Source organism: Trachinotus anak, unplaced genomic scaffold (assembly GCF_046630095.1).
Source record: "Trachinotus anak isolate AG129_WGS33_773 ecotype Australia unplaced genomic scaffold, CSIRO_AGI_Tana_v1 ptg000005l, whole genome shotgun sequence".
Lineage (NCBI taxonomy): Eukaryota > Metazoa > Chordata > Actinopteri > Carangiformes > Carangidae > Trachinotus > Trachinotus anak.
In genome coordinates this window covers 4,208,426-4,229,819 of record NW_027273856.1, presented here as the reverse complement: position 1 = coordinate 4,229,819, position 21,394 = coordinate 4,208,426, and the positions used below count along the sequence as shown (strand labels likewise).

The window sequence follows — 21,394 nt, the reverse complement described above, 5'->3', positions numbered from 1 at the left end:
GTGTGTACACACAAAATGTTCATCGTCATGACATCATTTAAACATCACGGTTGCCACTTGAGGTAACCCTCAGCCAGATGTTTTTGAATTCCAGTGGGATCATATTTCTCCCTCGGATGTTACAGGAAGCGCAGCGAATGTGTGTGACTTGTGCTAGCATGCCTGCAAGGGAGGATCACATGCCACTTTGCTGGGACTTGTAAATGGCTGGGGTTCAAATGAGGCTGGGTGGTTTTTGGGGAAAGCCACCGCTTGTGCTGAAACAATTAGTCGACTAATTGATCCACAGAAAATTATTTGACATCATTTTATGAGGAAACAATTTGAAGCAGCAGAAATTTTCCACATTAGTTCAGTTTAGTTGTGATTAGGAGGAGCCACTTTTTCTCACACCACTGTGAGGTTGGTACAGAATTTGGTTCATGGTGCCCAGAGGTTGAATGATTTTTTTACCACCACCAGAAGGTTAAAGCTTTCATTTATCTAGTGAAATATCTCAAAATCGACCATGTACTGGAGCAACATTTCTACAGACACATGTGGTCTCCAGACACTGTATCTCTTTCACTGTGGTGTCTTTTGCTTTGAGGTTGACATTGAGTGGCATGTTTTGATAACTATTGCTTGTATCAGAAATTTGGTGGCCATATTGATATCGCCCTAATGATAAATTGTAATAATCTCTACTTTTCATCCATTACCAGGTCAAACTTTTAATGTGTCCATTACTTAGGTTTTCGTCTCAACACCTGCAAAACTAATGTCATTCCCATCAGCCTCAGTTGTGTTCAGTGCAAATTAGAAATTGTGATCAGACATGCAGACACACTGAAGTAAAATGGTAAGCACAGTAAACATCACGCAAGCTTAGCATCGACATGTTAGGGTTATCACTGTCAGCATGTTAGCATGCTGATGTTAGCATTTAGCTCCGAGCGCAGCTGTAACTAAGCACAGCCTGACAGAGCTGCCAGCCTGGCTGCAGATTATTAGTCTTGTTTTGTCTCTTGATCCAAACGTTCACTGTCACATTTTGAGACAATCTGCTGCTTTGCTGTGTCTTATATCATTTGACATTGAGTATTTTAATTGTGTTAGACTGTTGCTGGGACAAAAAAAACTTTTTGAAGGTGTCACCTTGGGCTCCGGGAACATGCGATGGGCAATTTTCAGTATTTTCAGAATTTGTATAGACAAATCGATTAACAGTAATCTGGAGAAAAATAGGCCCTGCACGCTGCTCTCCACTGCAAGTATTTATTGATAAAGCCAAGCAATTAGTCTTGACCTCCTTGCACCTTAGCATTGTGCCATGAGTGCAGTGATCTTTTCAAATGATGAATCAATACTGAAAGTCATCATTAGTTAAAGCCCTGGCTGGCCCCAGGTGTCATTCACAAAGAATGACATAAGTACAAGTCATAATCTGTCGACCTTTTCACTCTAGCCAATGTGCTCTGCTCTATTGAGTGGGCCAGCAGCCTTGGCAATGTGTTGTGAGGTTATTACAACAGTAATTCCACCACTCTCTTCCCCTCCTCAATTGACAGCTGTCATGGGGTTAGCAGGGCCAAGTGAAATGTGGTGAACCCTGAATGGGACGCTGTGGCCTTATGGACCTCATAACCGCCTCAGTATGTCACTCCAACTCCACTGCTTTGAGAAGGGTCGACATTTTTTAATAGGCAGTACAAGTCGGTGATTCACCATGTGTGTCGCTGTGTACGAGGTCTATAAGTATTTTATGAACATGGCATTGTTTAACTTCACGGCCACCTTTTCACCCCTTTGAATCATTAAGTTTTTTCTACTTTATCTTATGTGTCTATGTCAAACTGTGTGTTTGTTTGTGTGTATGTTCAGGGCTGTGGGAGAGAGAGTTCAGCGGCGAGAGCAAAGATCTTCGTACCTTCTTGGGAAAAAAATACACCAAAGTGATGATGATGCACAGAGCAGGTAAAAAAAAACAAAAAAAACTGTCGCTGTCTGTCGCTGCTGCATCCCTGCCAGCAAATAAATGCAGCGAGAAGGAATCAAACTCTAAAATGGCTTGAACATCTGTAAGGTCCAATCTGCTTCCCTCCTATTTATCACTGTGTACCTTATAATTTATTTAACACGCTTTTCATATTTTATGTATTGTCTTAAAACAACAACAAGGCAGAGTGAATTTCTGTTATAACAGCAGTAAAAGATGTTGGAGGGATGCATTGCATTCTGTTTAATGTTATATTATCATGTCATTTCCAATTCATGAAAAAGATTATTTCAGTCCTTTGTCATCCTGTCGCAGGCTGAATTCACAGTATATTTAAATGGATTCAGTTTAACTCTATAGTGTTTTCTCCCTCAGTTCAGTTCATTTAAGCAGGTGAGAACTCAGGTGGCACCAGATGTTGGTGGCAGAGGCTCTTTCCTTTTCTCCTTGACTCCTTACCTCAACTCTGCGTCTGCCTCCTCCCCTCCCCTCCTCCAGGTTTGTACCGTCACTATGAAGACGTGGAAAACATGGTGCAGGTTCTGGAGGCGCCTCTGTCGGGAGGCAAGGTCAGCCTGGTGCTCCTGCTGCCCTTCCACGTTGAGAATCTGGCTCGGCTGGACAAGCTGCTGACCCTGGAGCTGCTGTCCAAGTGGCTGGAGAAGACCAGTGTTACCAGTGTGGCCATCTCGCTGCCCAAGGCGAACATCAGCAGCGCGTTAAGTCTGCGGGTTAGTTCAACACACTAGCAGTTAGAGAACATACAGAACGTATAGAAAAATATCTCTATGGTCTAAAAGGAGTACGCTTGCACCCTGACTTTTTCAAGATGAGTTAGTAAATTGCACATATGTTCACTTTATTACCGTGTATTATTTCTGGGCCCATTTTATAGTGATCTTTGCAACAGAAATTGTTTGCAGAAACATTAAAATAACATGCGTGTAAAGTCAGTGTCATAACCTGGGATACACCGCCCCACAAACTACAGACCTATAAACACAGCTGTTGTCAGCAGTATGGGTAATATGCAGTGTGAAAGATTGTGGGCATACAAATCTGCTGGTGTTTTACATATATTATTGTATTATTGTTTATAGCAAATTTACACCTTCATTCATATCTCTATTCTTCCACTGCACTGACTGTGTGTAGGTGGAAGTTGCTCTTTAAATTAGTAGGTGATCACGATTAAGGTAAGTGTTTGTTGTTATACTTTGCTCCATAATACACCCTAATATTACATAAATAGCTTTTTAATATTTTGATTTCCATAAATTGTTGAGTCTCTTTTAGTTATAATGGATTATGTCTGTGTGCAGTGTTGTCTGAAATGTCTGGATGAAAGAGCTGGCTGACGTCTTATTCCTCATCTGATGAACTCGATTAGGAAGATCAGAGGGGCATCATTCGTTTAATTTATGTCACTGACTTAACAATCTAGTCCATCCAGGATACTGTTGCATCATGGGTTCATGTTTTTACACGTAGGATTGTGGTTGGATCCTCCTTTCCCTCTCTACCACCACATAAACTGTGGCTCCCGTCCCAAAGACCTTGGCTGATAATCATGGTTCTCCATTCCCACTAAATCTAGCCCATCTTGGATTGGCCTAATTTCCAGAGTCACCTCAGCTGCCCTGGCAGTGGGGTTTGTAGTCTTTTCTTTCTACGGGGGATTTGTAGGTGTTTCTGTTGGAGCACTGCTGGTTTATTCTTTTTAGTTTATCTTTTGATCCATGTACCCCGCATTTGTGCTCAGCCCAGTCGACTGAGGTGTTGTGCTTGTACAGTACATTAAATGTGCAGTGGAGAGGTGGGTGCTCAAGTTTTTAATACTGCAGTGCAGTTTGCCAGAGCGGGCATCTGCATGCAGCCACAATTGTAGTTTGTTCTTTCAGTTTCCATCTTTCGTTCATTTCCTGTATCCTTACGCCGCATCATTTTTTACTTCACCTGATATATTGTCTCATATCTCCAAGCAATGCGCTCATCATATTCATTGTTTCTTTGTCTGTTTCATACTCTATGGTTTTTCCAAATCTCTTATTCTCTGTTCTTTTGCTCCTGCTTTGGCCCCCTCCTCTTTCTGACATGCATTCTGCTTATCTCAGTTTTCTTTTTCTTCTCCTCCTGGAGTAATTTTTCTCTCCATTCATGTGTCTGTCCTCTTCCTCCTCACTTGGCTCCTTCGCCTCCTCTCTCTCTCTGTCCTTGTGTCTTGCTGCTCTGCCTCTGCATTGTGCTGTTTCTTGCTTGTCATTCCTTCCTTTCTTTTCTTCCCTCATATATTCTTCACCTGTGACCGCCCTCTCTTGCCTACTTTTCTGTCTTCCTCTTCATCAGGCTCTTTAGTGCTTTTAGTAGCTGAAGTAGTGGCCTGTCTTACCCTGGCCACAGCTCAATGCAGACTCTGACTCAGGTGAGTACAAATGTCACCCCTTCCCACTCTTCTACTCGCTACCTTGAGGTGATGGGTGTCCAGCTGTACCAGCCCACAGCAGAGAATTAAACTCTTGCTGCTTGGAGGCTAAGAGGGGCCTGAGGATGACCTTGACCTGTAGCTCCTCAGTGGGCTTCTGATGCCTCCCACAGACCTCCTTTTGCAGGAGCACAAAGGTCACGCCCCAGCCCAGCTGGTAGTCTGGATCTCTGCTCCTGTAACTCTCAGAGCCAGCAGGTAGCTGGTCTGAGTCAGGAGAGGAGAGACTAGAAGGAGCACTGTGCAGACAGCCAGCGGGTTGGTGGCTGCTGATGCTACTGTGAGTACATGGGGGTTGTTAAGGCTCATGCAGGCCAATTCGAAGGCTGTGTCAGGCTGCTGACTGGGAGATGAGAGAGGTGTCGGGCTGGTGGAAGAACACGTATTTGACCAGACCACAGGGTCCTTAGCGGGGGCAAGGACACAGACAAGTTGTTAGAACCAAACATGTCTCCACATCTTTGAGAATATTCTGCTCATGTGGGTCATTGTGAGAAGAAAGTTTCCTTTTCAGGCTTATTTGACTGACATTTCTCCAGGCTCTCTTCTTTCATTTGCAGTTGCCAGAGAATATTTTCACAAGGGATGTCCTGATCAAGTGTTCATATCTGACACACTGCAATAAAAGGTGCAGTCTAGTAAATTTGGCAAGTTATTTTTCAAGGGTTACATGATCCTAATACTGATGGACTGCTAAGGTGATTAATACGTAAGACTTTGCCGTCGTTGTTGGAACTGCAGAAATGCTTATGATTGTACAGTGGTGTCACTGAGTGAAGGTTCTTCCCTCACTAATGATCTTTGTCAGAGCGCACACACCAGCTTGCAGGGAAACACAAACCTGACATCAGTCCAGTTTAAATTTGGTCTATCATTTCGTTGCTTTTATGGCATTCATGTAAAAGAGCAAAGCCTGTTTAAATGGCAGTATTTGCCATTTAAACTAACAAAAGCGATGGTCAGTGCCTGCTCAAGCTGCTACATGAAAGTTTTGTATCCTGCTCTTTGCTAATAAGAGAGAGAGCAGAAAAGAAACAGATTTTTTTTTTTTAGCTCTTTTCATGCTCACACTGAAGAGCATGGCTGTCACAAAGTAAAAGGAGGCTGAAGTGAATAAAACATAATAAAGAAAGGACTGGCATTTAAGGCCACACTGTTAAAATATTCTCGGATCAGCCACGGTACAGCTCGGGACATCTCTAGTGCTCACTGAGCAGTAAGAGACAGACCTGAAGATGCATTCACACTGACTGCACTGCAGATTTGCACCTTGCATTATTTGCACAAATTTGACAGATGGATTGTTTTTGCAGTCTGTGTTCATTCAATACACACTGACTGCACTGCATGTTTGTGTATGTTAAGATACCACTTTGTCCCTGTGATTATTTTTATTAAGTTGCAACATTTTCAGATTGCATGGATGCATCTTCACCTCAATTCCCTCGAATTTGAGTGAAGCCACAGATGTTTGCATCCTCTGGCATCTTTGCATTGACTTTGTATGCTGTGGCTCTGCCTTGTGTGAGAATCAGAGAGATACAGTAGTCAGCTGTACAACAGTTGTGGATGACTGAGAAAGACAATAAGCGAGAGAGAGGGGTTAGTTGAACTTGACAGATAGAGAGGCCAGTAAATCCCATCTCCCCAGGGCAGGGTACACTGACTGGAACCTATTACCATGTCCTCTTTAGATGTACATTGTAACCTCATCATGGACTGATGAAATCCACTTTGCCCTCTTTGTGGTTTAACAAACATCTCTGTAGAGTTGTGCTGCCATGTTTTTCGGCTAGCCATGCCCCGAAGAACAAGCTTTTGACATTAACATTGTCAGGACGCTCTGGGGAGGAGGCTGTAATCTAGAACTAAAGCTTGAAACAACTCCTTTTGACACGGCTATGACTTTGCCAGGGAAAGAGCAGAAAACATACTGTTGCACAAAATCCTCTTTTGTGTCTGCAAGAGGGTTTGCCAGACAGAAGCTAAAAGAAGCTATACATCACTCTTGTTATTTAACCTAAATATGGATAAGCGCTTGAATGTTTCTCTGACTTGTCACGAGCTGTCTCCCTCTGTTTGCTCTCTCAAGAAAAAGAAGTGCAGTTGAGGAATCATTATGAAAAGTCTAAAGCTCTGAACAAACCTTCAACCCACTCCGATCTCATTTCGTCTGTCCGTCCAACCCTCCTGGCCAGCGACTGCCCGCCGTGTCTTCTCTGACGATCATTTTTCCAATTGGCTCAGCCAAATAATTGCTCATCGCAGTGCGTTAATACTGTTTACCACTCTATCTGTCAGTGCTTGGGCCAGCCATGGACTCCTGGGATTAGAGGGCAGCATCTGGACAAATAGAGGATCATAGCAGTGTGTGTACGCGTATGTCAACTGTAGCATTCATGTCCTCTGTGTGAGGCAAATGAGAGCAAACAAAATCACACACCTCTGAGTCATGTTGCATGGATTTGCCACATCCAAATGCACCCGTTCCCTCTGTCACTTCTCTCCTCTCTGTCAGCCAGCCAGGGATATAATTCCTTTGTGGAAGCCTCACATGTGCCTCTAATGCGCCGTCACCTTGGCTCTGCTGACCTAAATAGGAGTGACATTCGGCAGGTGAGTGAGCTGGAGAGGTGGAGGAACACGAGCGGGGTCAATGATAGCTTGGGGACACGGTGGAGAGTGTGGCAGAGAACTATAAATAGCTGCAGGATCCTGCCTTTTTCTTTCTTCCCGTCTCTCTATTTGTGGTATTCTTCTCTGGTGAAGGGCAGACTGTGTCGGAGTCTGCAGCCAGAGACGGAGAAACCTCTTAACAAGCCCGGCCCAGAGGTCACTGACTAAACCACCCTCATCGCTCTCTCCCTCTGCCTCTGATCCAGTGCTGACCTGGCCACACACAGAACACACAGTAATGGCTGAGCTTGAGCTCCATCCTGGCTGTATCTCCAGTCGGTGACTAAGACATATGAGTGTGCACCGGAGAGCTCACTCAATCATGGCTAATGAGGTCAAAAGGCCATCAAATATTTACAAGAGCACACTCCGCAGTATACAGTGTGGAGGGGCAGCCATTTTAGCACAGCTACCACAGCCCTGCATCATATGAATTAATCAGATGTGTTTTCATGGTCATTAGTTAAATATCTCACTAAAAGCTAAGGCTTCTTTTTTCTTTTTCCATTTGTGGTAAAATGGCCTTGGAATAAAAAGTGGCTCATGTGTAAATGTGAGCGAGTGAATGAGACACAGAGTGTATTGACCGTGCAAAGGAGGTAAAAGCCCGTGTAAATAAGATACCAATAGGAGTATTGCTGATGAGACTCAATAAAGAGATAGAGAGGCTTTGAAGCCTCAAGGGAGCTGATGGTGGGAGAAAAAGAGTTTTTTTTGTTGTTGTTTTTTTTTTTTTAAGCCTGCATTGAACGGGTCTGTGAAATGGAGCTGTGATGATGCCACATACTGCATTCTCCAAACCGCCCACGCAGGATGTTAAGGGCAGTATTGAATTAGGCAGAAGACGTCCGTAGTTGTTTAATGTGTCGACAGTGTTTGGAGGGTTTTATTGGTGAGCCACAGGGAACAGGAGGTCAAAACTGAGCAAGAACACTGGAGGTAAGGAGGTTTTTGTCCTTACAACAGTTGGACCTGTTAGAGTCGTGATTTGAGCATCACAGCTAATTGGACCAAGTTTGTTACACACAGGCCAGTTAGTGTTGACAGGAGGTAAAATCATAGTGTGTGGTTCTTAAAGATGGAGGTTTTGGTAACATTCAGTGTTTGAATCTCAAACACACAATAAATTGAAAAGTAAACATCTGCAAAGCCAATTTTTTAAGTAAGCATTTTTAAAGTATTTTAAAACTTTCATTGTTTACATCTGTGTTTTCTAGATCATATTCCTCTTCACATCTGTTCCTGCTGTGTATCTTGGTGTACCACTGCCAGTTGTCGGGCTGTGGAATAGCATTGAAACATTTGGGTCCCCTGTACAAACAAATCTACACATAAAACTGTTGCTCCACAGTGTTACCAGTGACCAAAAACTCAACTACCTTTAAAGAGTGACTTTTCAGAGGGTGTAATGTTCTCACTTTCCTCAAGTGAGGTACAGGCGTACTGTAGGACTTGTGACGTCACCGTTGGGTGTGGCTACGGGTACGACAAAACACCCTTGTTGTCACAGATGAAACAATGTTGAAACTTAAAGTTTCTAATTGTCGTCTGGTCGTGTCTTTAATAGCAGAAAATTCACCTGTAACTGTTTTGATAATCATTTAATCAAGTCATTGTTCAAGGCAAAATATATTTGATCCTTTTCACTGTTTAATGTCATTGTAAACTTTCAATTTGAGACTTGAACTGAGAAAAACCTAATTTCAAGATAAAATCTCAGGCACTTGGAAACTGTGACAGGCATTATTCACATTTTTCTAACATTGTTCACACCAAATGATGGATTAATTGAGAAGGTAATCAATAGTGAAAATAATCTTAAATTGAAATGTGTCATGAGAATTGTTTTATGATCCATTTCATCAGGTTTCTGTTGTGTAGTTGGTCCTCACTCTGGAGCTCAGCCCTCACTCCGCCTGGTTGTGGGATCTGTCGTTGTGTTTCTGGTGTTTTTCCTGTGTTTCTTTTGCTCATCTGTGCAAATTGCAGGAATAATTTGTAAGGTACATTTAACAAGCAAAGTACATTTAGCACAGCACAAAACCAAACAAGGCTTTTCATGGGATTTCAGAAGTTGCCTAGTGATATGACTTCAATCACAATCTGCCTGTTGTCCTCTTTACTCATCTTTTCCAGCATGCACTCCATTATGACTGCCAAGATGAAACATCTCGGTATGTTGGTTGGAAATGGTTGTTATGTGTGGTGTGTAGTCTTTCCTGGGTTTTAATAATCTTCAGGGCAGTTCAGTCGCATAATTTGCAAGCAGCAGCAGCAGCAGACACACAAAGAGCCCTGCTTAACAATAGTGTCCCTTTTTGATCTCTGCTTCTTTCTCTCATCTTTCTTTCTTTGTCATTGTCATTATCAAAGCTGCTCTGTCTCTTAACAGCAGCCACCATGACTCCACACAGATAGAGCTGTGACATGTCCTGGCTGACACAAGCTATCCCCTTAAAACCCCCACAGGTACGCCCGACAAGCTACTTAGTGGGCTCAACCATCAAGCTGAAATAATGTGATGCAGAGTGCTGCACGCCTGAGGGTTGGTGCCATGCTACCTCAGGCCTGCTTAGACTGCACCGCTGTAGGCCAACTAAGCCCTACTCACACACACACACACACACACACACACACACACACACACACACAAAGAGGAAACCACCAGCTGACAATGCCTGTGGCTCTCACTCGCAGACAAATAGCTGGTTGATGCCTTGTGTGAGGCATCAGCAAAGTCAGCCCAGTGCTGTTCCATCTAAGATTCATGCACTGCTTCAGAGAGAAAGGGCAGCCAAAGAGCACCTCCCAGAGGTCTCTCTCCCCATGTAATGCAGTGCCACACCTCTGCGGTGCATGAGGCCTCCATAGGCTCCCAGAACACCCTGGCTTGTATCCCAGCACGCTGCCACGGGCTCCCTTAATTTTTAAAGACTTTACAGCTCCAAAAAAAATTTACCAAGTGCTTTTGCCTTGATAAGCAGAGTAAGAGAGTTGGTTGTTACTTTTTCTGTACTTCATGGTGCAACACTGAAGACCAAATGGGCTGGGTCAAGAGGATGAGGAAGGTTGCCCTTAAGTCACATAGAGAGACATGGAAAAAGCTGCTTTTCCTCACACACACATTTGTCTTCACCATTTGAGTAATCCACCTGTTAAAGTCTCCTTCTGTTTCCTCGTTAGATAAGGAGCAAAAAAAAAAAAACCTTGATTGCCTGAGTAGATGGAGTGGTCGAGAGGGCAATGTATACTGAGGTGTGTTGGCCTGTCAAAGGAAGAGAAGGATGGGACGGGGAGGAAAAAGACAGAGTTAGGAGTGGGGGGTGGGGGGGTGGGGGGGGTGGGGGGGGGGGAAGAGGCACATGGGGCAGATGAGGGATGGGGTTGCCAGGCAAGTGGCCGAGCAGCAGAGAAAGACAGTGATGTAGTGGTAGCGGGTGGAAGAAGAGAGGAAGAGTGGAGGAATAATGGATGAGGACAATAGAAGTGCATTAGAGCAGGAGGTGGCGTGTGTGTGTCTGCGTGAAGGGGGGGCTTTGCATGGAAACACTAGGAGAGGAGTGACAGTTGTCTACAACTGTAACTGTATCTACATCTACTTTATTTCATGGTTAGGATTAAGATGACATGATCAAGTTTAACATGCACATCTCGACTTTTAAGCAGACAGTCCTCATGGATTATTGCAATTGTCCATTAGCATGTGGGTTTAGGAGCTAAGCGGCATCATATTTAGCTATAACAATGTGGTTTTGAAAAGAAAGCCAAAGTCAGGAAGGCTGCACCCACAGAACATTTACATTTACCCAGACAACTCGTCCAAATGATTTAGTGTTCCTGTCCGCCGCTAAAAGATAGTTCCGCTAAAGAGTTTAATCAGCTGAAGTTTAAACAATGCTACAGTAGAAAACAATATCGTCACCCACTCATCTGTTTCTGCAACTTTTCTTCCAGCCATGGCCTCCTGCGCATCCACACACAAGCCCACACTCACACCCACACATGCTCTCATCTGGCCCCTGGAGAAGCCTGTCACTGTGAGTGGCCCTCTGCCATGGGAGGATAAACTACCTGTCATGACGACGACTTTCTGTGGAATTCATATCAGGCAAAACAAAGGGGGTGCTGAGGTCACGGGGCATCACTCTTAAATTATTCATCCTCTGCTTCCTCCTTCCGTCTCCTCTCTGCCTGTCGCCCACTTTGTTCTGCCAGCTCGCAACAAGGGCAACTGTCAGGCTCCCTCCCGTCTCGAATTTTTGGGATAGAAAGTAAATAAACATGGTGGAAAATCTCCCTCAGAAATGTTGATGATTGACTGTTTTTGGAGAGTATGTTTATGTCTACGTTCATCATGTGGCGGGCGAGCTTCTGGAAGGGCAGTGCATGTCTACCACTGAATGTCACAGCATTATGAAATTTTAAAATGTGCTTTCCCTCCCACTCGTTGTTTGGTCTGTTTGCGTGCATAATTGATCAGTGTCCTAGCAGCTGTTTGTTTTCATACAGTCCATGTCGTCTCTATGTAGGATGGCCTCAAGCACCAGGAGATTTAAATTTAAGGCAGTTCATAAATCCTGTCACTTTTGTGTTTTCTGTTTTGCAGAAACAGCTGTCTGCTCTGGGCTTGACCGATGCCTGGGACCAGAAGGTGGCCGATTTCTCTGGGGTGTCGGACAAGAGCAAAGGGAAGCTTCATCTGGGTGGTGTCCTCCACTGGGCGTCCCTGGAGCTGGCTGCTGAAGCTGGGAAAGGAGAGACAGACCTAGAGGAGGAGAACATAGAAAAGCCCAAGCTGTTCTACGCAGATCACCCCTTCATCATCTTTGTTAGAGACAACGCCACCGGAGCCCTGTTGCTGATGGGAGCTCTGGACCACGCAGAGGGAGAGGCCCTGCATGATGAACTGTAGCACCCTCCAACATCTGTCCCTTATTCCTGTCTATTCTTGTCTCTGTCTCTTACACAAAGACTACGCACTGGTATCTAAGTGGAGACGTTGTCATTCACCATGGCACACTCCTATCAGACTATGTCTGGCTGTCACACATTGACACTGCGTAGTCTCACACTGACTGACACTGACACTACTATACCCAACACCTACACAGTCGCACACACAGCGACACCTACATGACATACATAAATGAAAATACTGTATAAGGAAACACTAAAGTTCACGGTTACAGCAAAAGTAACAATTTTTTTCTCTCTCCCACACATGTGCATGCACACGCACACGCACACACACACATTCAAGGCCTCAATGATCAAGTCAACACAAAACAAAATGACAAACAAGAGTGCACTGACAAACACTAACATGCTGACAAGCAGAAGTGGTTACACTGACACAACACTTCACACACAGCAGCATCAACAAAGAACTTTAACGAACAGAGGCTCACAGTGACACTTGAATCCTCCCTGTCAGGCAAACACAGGGCCGGTGTGTGTGTGTGTGTGTGTGCGTGCGTGCGTGCGTGCGTGCGCGTGCGTGCGTGCGTGCGCGTGCGTGTGTGTGTGTGTGTGCTTGTCCACCAAAAGGACCAAAAAAAGCATTTTACTAACAGAGTGATGACATTTTGGGAAAGTGAGGACATTTTGGCTGGTCCTCACTTTTTGAGACACCTTCAAATCACATTTTGAGGCTTAAGACTTGGTTTTAGAGTTATGGTTAGAATAAGGTTTAGGTTAAGGTTAGGGTCAGGGTCAGGGTTAGGGTTAGGCACTCAGTTGTGATGGTTAAAGTTAGGGTAAGGGGCTAGGGAATGCATTATGTCAATGAGTGTCCTCACAAAGATAGAAGTACAAGTTTGTGTTTGTGTTTGTGTTTGTGTGTGTGTGTGTGTTTGTGTTTGTGTTTGTGTGTGTGTGTGTGTGTGTGTCTGTGTGTGTCTGTGTGTCTGTGTCTATCTATACTGTTTGTGTGTGTGGTGACCAAGACATTAAGGTTGCCCATGCGTCCTCTCGGAGCTGGCAGGGACGTATAGCGGAGTCCCCTGGGCTACATCTGAGGAAGACTGATGGATCAGCCAAGTGCTTATTGATGAGCCAGCTTAATGCTAATGGCTGTAATGAGTCACAACGCTTGTCAACAACACAGAGAGGACAGGGAACCTTTTAATCTCTTAATACCATCAGAGATCAATGATAGCATTATGCTGTTGGAAACAAACATGACTGACATCCCTTGACTTCAATGTAACGACTTAATATTTAGGACGATTACAGTAGAGGTATTGATTTTTATTTGTATATCTGGTTTTTCATTTAGCGCTGTGGTGGATGAATGAGATGAGTGAATGAACCACAGTTACTACTTTTTGAATGTTATTTGCTATGTTATTTGAATGCATATTTGAAAATAAATATCTCTGGCCTTGTTTTTACTCTTTTTTTCACTTGAGTTACAGAATATTTATCAATGTCTTCACCTCATCTAGATACAAACCAATCAATCAAACATGTGCTATTAATATATAATACATGTGGACTGCCACAGCTCCATCTTTCTTGACAGCTTTTTTTTTTTTTTTCTTTTTTTTCACCACTACCCTGAACTGAATTGGCTGACATTGAGCCTCAAGGGTATATGGAAGCCGATTTAAAGCCCTGAACTAGCATCAGTTATTGAATTTTATTGGCAACACATGATAAACTTGCAGTGCTTAGAAAGTGCAGCAGCAGCTTTGTCAACACACTCGCCAAATGAATCCAAACAAGCAAAGGTAGAATATGTTTCTTCATATAAAGTATATGAGGGAGTTTATAAAAAATAGACCCTACTTGCCATCTCTCTTGAAACAGTGATAGTGTTTTGGTATCTTCAATGTTTTATTAAAAATACTAGAAGATTTCAGTCCTACTTGGTAGTATGCCGTTGTTTTGTATTGTCTGTCCATGTGTCAACTCAGAAAAAACACTTGTCATATGTGATGGATTTATTCTAGACATGGTGAACATCTGCTCACAAACTGAGAATAAGAAGTGGTGCATTGTATTCTCTTGAAGGTAGAATGTAAATGTGTGCTACATCTGTCCTGTTGTAGTGCTAAATAACAGAGTCTAGACGCACAGCTGCTCTGTCACACTGGTATTACGGCTTTGTTCCTAATTTAGCCCTCTGCACAGGTCTGCTCAGCAACAGTGTGTGTTGTCCATGTGTGTGTGTTCCAGTGTGTTCGTGCACTGCTCGCTTGTGCATTCATGTGTGAATAAAGCTACTACAATGACCTCTCTGCAGTGGCCTCCCGTGCAGTAGAGACTTGTAAAGGGCAGTATACTGCAGGTCTAGCCTACTCTGAATAAACCCGGGAGCTCAATTTAGACAAGCTGATGATGGATCCGAGGCTGTCCGCTGTGAGCACATCAATCCAGCTCATTCCAACATCAGTTCCCTGCTGACTCACCTTCACATTTTATTCAGTTCAGAACACTGACAAACACATGCATGTCCATATCTGTTCACAGGTAGCCAGTAATAATCTGACTCACAAGGAAAATGTAAGAGGAAAGCCACTTCAGTGATGTGCAGCAGCTATATGTACAGTGTTCCCAACAATGGCGGTAAGTAATATGCACAAATGTAATCAATAACCATGATTTAAAAGAGCATTTCACCAATAATTACTGAAGAACTTCTGTCTTTGTACAAATGTTTGTTTTATCAGTTTATTGGTTATGACAGGTTTGTAATTTTGTAAAGAGGCTTCAGTATGTACAGAGAAAATATAAAACATTTACATCATAACAATTACAATAATCTGCAGTTGGTGTCAAATACAGTACAATGTGTAGAGGGAGACCTGCAATCAGTTTTCAGATCAAGGAATTTGGTTTGTTGTTTTGGTGCATAATAATAAACATAGGAAGAAGAAAAAGCAAGCACTGCAGGTCAGATAGCTTAAATATAAATAGAAAAAAAATTACAAAAAAATATTTACAATACAAATGTGAAAAAAAACCAAAAATAGTACAAATATCCACAATGTGGAACAGGAATGCAAGAACGCAATGCGTGTAATCCAAGAAAGGAGTCAGGTGGGGGGGTGCAGTCAGTGACAGTGGGGGTCTTTGGCCTTGGTGATGAGGCCAACTGCAGTCCTCTCATTTCAGTTGTATGAGGCTGAAAACCTGTGAGCTGGAGAAAAAGACAATCATCAGATGTCTGCAAAAAGATGAGCAGTACACAGCCAACAGGGGACTCAGAGTATTGCCACAACAATTTTCTGAGGATGTCCTATACAGGGCACATATATTACTAGACATCACAGTGTTGCAGCACTCTTTTGTACCTTACCCATGTAAGGCTAAACTGTAGTCTTAACTGATATGTGAAGACTCATGTAACATGCTCTTTCCTAATTAATACTATATGTCTTGCCCTTTGCCTCGCTTCACTCATCCTTGACTAGGACTTGTTATGCTTTTCCCTGTGTCCTTATCTATAAGACCTTAGCTACCCTAGCAACAGAGGATAAAGATGGCTCCATTTAGAAACCAAAAGTCATAATAGAAGCTAAGCAGTGAATCTTTGTCCAGTGTGTGGTTGTTATGACCTGAACTGTTGGAGTGTGAGTAAGGCCCACAAAATAAGGAAAGAAGACCAGAAGGGGAAAAATTCCTTCACAGTGACTGCTTGGTTGAATTGCTTTTGAGTGGGTTGCACAGGCTAGAAATTGTTCAGACTCTGAGCAAACTTTGCTGTTGCAGTGTGTGTTGTCAGGAAAAGCACAGGAGGTATTTGCATCTTTATGTGATGATAATCTAACCCATAAATCAGCCAAGGCTGCTGCACGAAAGGCATATGAGTTAGTTCCAGAGTGTGCCCGCATTTTAGGACGCAGGAAAAAAGGGTCAACCTGTCACACATGGAGTTTGTGAGGCAGCTGATGAATCATTTTAATCACTGGTGTATGGCTGGTAAACAATTGTGAGACTTTGGGCAGTTTGGTCATCTTGGAGCGTAAGATTAAAACTGCCACTGAGGCTGCGGGATTGTGACTACATACACTCACTTCCATGAGATGCAGGTTTGCTGGGTTCTTTATTTGTTTATCTCAGAGGAAGATGAGACCATTGATTTGATTTCCTAATTGGCCAGTTAACATACACTTTTGTTACCCTACTTAAATTACATCTCTGAGCTGTACTTTGCACAATAGGGAATATAGAAAGTTTTTAACTAATTAACACGAAATAATCCCTAAACCTAAGTGATTTGTGCAAGACTCTACAGGTTTTTAGAATATAATTATCTACAAAATAATTAATACTAAATTGTTTTCAAAGGAGGTGACACACCCGAAGGAATTAGAGTTGTATCCACAGTGCTTTTTGAGACCACCTTTTTTTTATATTTGTTGACTTTTTGGTGTGTTTGTCTGCAGCAGTGTGTCCAGGAGCACTCTTTGGCAATAGCAACAGCAATATATTGGACTGGTAATTGAGGTGAACTGCATTATATGAGCTCTCTGTAATGACATGACACTATCGCCAACAGAGCTTCCCCTCAGCCTCTCGCCTGGAGGAAAAAAAAAAAGGATTTGAAGTGAATTTAATGTTTAATCTCCATCTTTCAATAAAACATGATGCAGAAGTGGGACCATAAACTTCCTGTCTTCTCTGCTGCTTTGTGCGAAGGGTTCAACTGTTGGACAACCCGAGCGGCAGAAGCGAGGGCGAGAGTGAAAGAGCACTCAGAGCAGAGTCATCCCAGTTACAGTACAGTACTTACCCTTTAGAGGAAATCAAAGAAGTGGCTGCGCTCAACTGGGGGTCAACTTGCTGATAGAAATGCCACAAGGGCCCCTCCATTTTCGCCTTCATCTTGTTAAAAGCTTGAGATAGGTCAAAAGTAAGAGGCAGGCATATGATACATAGAAAACAGCAGTGTTTCATACTTGTGTTTGACCATAGGGAGAGCTTACTGACATTCTGAAAAGCCACACAAATAGCCGACTGCTTCACACCATTTTCATGCAGCTGTGGATTCAAGCCTGCAAGAGGAATGAGAGAACAGGAGATGTGGTGCATTCGACTCGGTTTTAATGAAGATGCAATTTTTCAGCTATTTAAATAACGAAATGGCCTTCAGACATAAATTAACCTAACAAGTGTTTACATGACTGTAGCTAGAGTTCACATTAGGCTATCTCAGAGGCTGGGATATGCTTCCCTGGGACTGCTGATGACTCAGGGAAAATCTAGTTAATGAAAACAAATCTAGTTAATTTTGTATGACTTAGTATAATTTTGTTTTAATGAATTAAGAGCCCTCGGAGATGCAAAAAATATAAGATGAGTGAGACACAAATGCAAAAACAATGCCTGATTAAAAGAGAGTAGTGACAGTTGAAAATATGCCAGGGTACTGCAAACGCTAATATCTAAATAAACGATAAATCTCTTACCAGTGAGCAAACAAACCTATTTAATTTTGTATGACTTAGTTTAATTTTATTAAACGTGTTTTAATGAGCCCTCAGAGATGCAAAAAATAAGATATATCAATTATGAGTGAGATACAAATGCAAAAACAATGTCTGTTGAAAGAGAGTAGTGACAGTGTCAAATATGCCAGGGTACTGCAAAGGCTAATATTTAAATAAATTATAAATCTTTTCCTGGTGGGAACAAATGAGACAGGGATTATTCAGGTCAAATGGTAGCCTACTGGTATACAGTTTCTCTAAAACTATGTTTAGAGCTTTTACTAAGTTTAAAATGTGCAACAGCGGTACACTGTGAACTTTATGTCTGTCAGTTTATGCTACTATTAGACTGAAATTTAAATTTTGGGGGAGTATGCATATGGATCCAGACTTATTACCAAATCTTGAAGATTTTTAATACTATCTATCAAAGAATCCTGATGTTATAGGTTTTTGTTGTCAAATGAAATAACTTCACTGTCATGGTAAATGGTGATGGTCTGCCCTGCCAGCAGATTAAATAAAAACTGAGGTTAATTAAGGAGGTTAGCCAGTCTGCACCAGGGTGAGACTTTTTTTTTTTTCCATCTGCAGCCGGCCAGCATCGTTTATTTTCTTCATCCTGGTGGTTACGAAATTTAAATACATTTACCTCTGGTGAAATTAACTTGTCATCATTAGCATTAACATTAGTGAATGAGCTGCTGAGGGCCTGGAATAGGCGGGTTTACATGGACAGCCAATAGGAATGCTGCCCTCAACGTCACCGGTCTCAGATGGGACCCCTGCTGCGGTCACAGAAAACATGAAACCCATCTTTGCACGTCATTTACCAGCAAAACTAGTGCAGTGGAGTCATTGGAGGTAAGTGTTTGCTAACCTTGGCAAACGTTAACAGCTAGTTAGTGAGTCGTTTTTATTTATTTATTTATTTTTTTTACATTTACCATTTGTAAATGTTGATATTGCTACATAGTCAGTGTCAGCACCAGACTGGGCAAGGGCTTCAGCCACCTGTTGGGTCAGTAAGATGCTAGGTTAGCATGCTAACTTCAGTACAAGACAAGATGAGATTACAAATAGAAGCTAAACAGGAGGGCTATTCTCCCCCGCTGGAGACAGCTGTTGGTGAGTGAAGGACTGAAGTTTGAGTCTGAGCTAACAGCTGTCCACACATTAAGGCTACATGCTGACACAAACTATTGTTGTGTGGAAACAGCGGCTTGTGAGCTTGATATAAACAAAAAGCAACATGCCAGTGTGGAGCACAGTCCAGTTTGCCCGCTGATGGACTCATCTCACTGTAGACATTTTGATTAATGGCAGGAAAAGCACAGGTGCATCTTGTAATGGCGGGAGATTCACAGGTGTAACTAATAATATTAATTATGGCTCTGCATCATTTGTGTCACCATGTCAACCATAAGAGTGGTCAGTATGCACTTCTACACAATCTTCCCTGCATACATTTTCTCATGCCATTCTTGGAAAGGCAGATGTGTAATTAATAACGATGTGTTCATTCCGTTTCGGTGAGTTATTCCCAGGGCCTTGGCGTTTTGCATGCTGGCTCACTGACATGACTTACTGGGACACTTAATGGGACACTTAAATCTTACTTCACCTGTGCTAAAATGTCAGCTGTGCAAAAGCTCTTGGCCCTGGTGCTGACACACCTAAATGAAATGCAGTCATTATTAAGGGGTGGTAGTTAAGTTGCTGGTTTGAAATCCACCCTGACAGAATATCTGCCAGGAAAAAGTTATGCAGCGGGGCTCAAGCAAATTGCTTGAATCATTTTTGGTGCACTTCTTTGGTGTTATTACTGGAGTGAGAAGCTGCTTGAAGACCTTGTGAGCGAGCCCAGTCACTTCACACCCCCAACCCAAGCTGGTCTCAGTGGATAAGTCCTGCAGGCGAAGCTAAACTGGCTTTGGTTTACAGTCACCACATTTTTTTTTTTTTTTTTTTTTTTTTTAAGGGCTTTTAGGCGGAATTTCCACTTGTAAATATCCAGGGTTTCCATGTGGTAAAATATAAACTACTTGGACTATATTGTTATGTATAAATGCATGTAAGTTTAAACCCATAATTGATAAGTGGGATCACTCTTGGCAAACCACAAGCCTATAGAAACTATCGAAGGCTAAATATCACACAATAGCTTTACTCTGTCACTATTGTCTATTGTCTTTTTCAGCGGGAGATACTTAATCTGCCTGAAGCAGACTATCTGCAGCAGCCCATATTAATGTTATTGATCATTGTCAACTTTTTGTACTTCCTCAAACCTTCTTGGCTCTTTTTCTATCAAGTGACGGCTTCTTTTTTCATTAGCCCCTTTCTCTGTTCTCCTTCCCAATAACCTGTCTCCTTTATTGCACACAGTCCTTAGAAAGTGACAACTTGGGAAACTGAATCAAAGTTTCAATAAAGCCTGGACTGCTGTGGGCTTTGACAAGTGAGGTGGCTGAAGTGGAACAGTACAGCAAGAGACTGAAGGAGGACATATCGGTTCCAGAAAGATAAATAGTTCATGAAGCTGTTGACTTCACCATTTTATTACTTTTGTCCCCGAATTTTCCGCCTGCCTGCAGCTCTTTCTGCCCACAAATTATTCATTGTGCTCCCCACAGGCCCCAGCTGTCAATCCTAGGATCAGGAGTTGGGAGGGAAGATGGGAGTTGTATGTTTGTCATGAGCTCAGGTGCTTGCATGGTTGCAAGCTTTTGTGATACTATATACAGCTTTAGAAAAGGCAAAGTTGTGGCTGTGAAGAGTGTGAAGTTAGACAAGACTGCCTCTGACTTTTTTTGTACCTTTGTCTACTTAGATGTGTTTGACCTTTTTGTTTCTGCTGTGTTTTGAAACTGATCCAGGTGGAGTGGGCAGGATGATGTATGCCGTTGCCTTTCTGACAAAGGCCAGTCCCTCATGTTGACAAGAGGAGGCCTAGTCTGAAGGTAAACACTACTGATGGCTCCACACAGGAACATACATACTCCATGTGTGCAAACCAACATGATGCACATCTTGTAGGTGATTATTTGGATGTAAATATTGCACTCCCACAAAGACTGTTAGCCTCAGGGTTCCATGTAAATATTATGTTTCATTTTCAAAAAATGTCTCATGCAGTGGTTTGCATTAAATGATTAAGAGCATTTGAAATGATTTGATATACTGAGGATAATGCATATTAAAAATATATACATATAAGTGAATGCTCTTGATGTATTGAAAATGCATCTCAATACAATTATGATATTTTAGACTGTATTATTAGCAACATATAAGGTGAAATCCATGTCTTTCCTACACTTATGCACAGCTTGAAGCTGTGAATTTTTTTCCTTTTGATGTGGTGTCCAGCAAATCTTTAAAATGACAAGGCATCACGTAATTATCCTGTATCGTTCTCCTCCAAAATGCCAAATTATGTAATTATGTGATTACCTCTGGGAGGAAGAAATTGTGCGAATTTTTTTTTTTCTTTCTTTCTTCTTCCTCCGGAGTTTGGATGTTCATAATTTCATTTATACAATGGTGAGTCTCAGCACAATTACATCAACCCTGAAGTCCAAACTACTGTCAAAAGTAATGACAATCCTCAAAATAACAAAAAAAGAGAGTGCGTATAGTAAGGCTAGATTATTCTGACAATGTGAACCAGATGTAATTATGAAAATTGGTGTCCTTCAATATATTACTACCTTTCAGAGGCCTGTTAAAATGTGTTGTGTGTATGTTACTGCATATACATTACTATGTCTGTATCTGTGCTCACATGCTGTTAGCACAAAGCTGAATGCGGAGAGAAAG

The 21,394-nt window shown here is 42.4% G+C and overlaps 1 protein-coding gene and 1 long non-coding RNA gene across 4 annotated transcripts in view; one reads left to right on the top strand and one right to left on the bottom strand.

Moving 5' to 3' along the window:
* Window positions 1–13,524, top strand: part of serpinh2 (serine (or cysteine) peptidase inhibitor, clade H, member 2) — a 111,111-nt gene extending 97,587 nt beyond the window's left edge. For all 3 annotated transcript variants that reach the window (XM_071477875.1, XM_071477874.1, XM_071477876.1), the window contains 3 exons: window positions 1,864–1,956; window positions 2,477–2,709; window positions 11,743–13,524. In XM_071477875.1, the coding sequence (XP_071333976.1) occupies window positions 1,864–1,956; window positions 2,477–2,709; window positions 11,743–12,048 (632 nt within the window). In that variant the 3' untranslated portion in view covers window positions 12,049–13,524. The remainder of the gene's footprint in view (window positions 1–1,863; window positions 1,957–2,476; window positions 2,710–11,742) is intronic.
* A 1,183-nt stretch (window positions 13,525–14,707) lies between these two features.
* LOC139621393 (uncharacterized) lies at window positions 14,708–20,406 on the bottom strand. Its single transcript, XR_011690988.1, has 4 exons — window positions 18,829–20,406; window positions 17,073–17,137; window positions 16,876–16,978; window positions 14,708–15,279 (listed from the first exon to the last, which is right to left on the bottom strand). It is a non-coding gene; the product is annotated as an uncharacterized lncRNA (long non-coding RNA).
* Window positions 20,407–21,394: the final 988 nt, after the last annotated feature.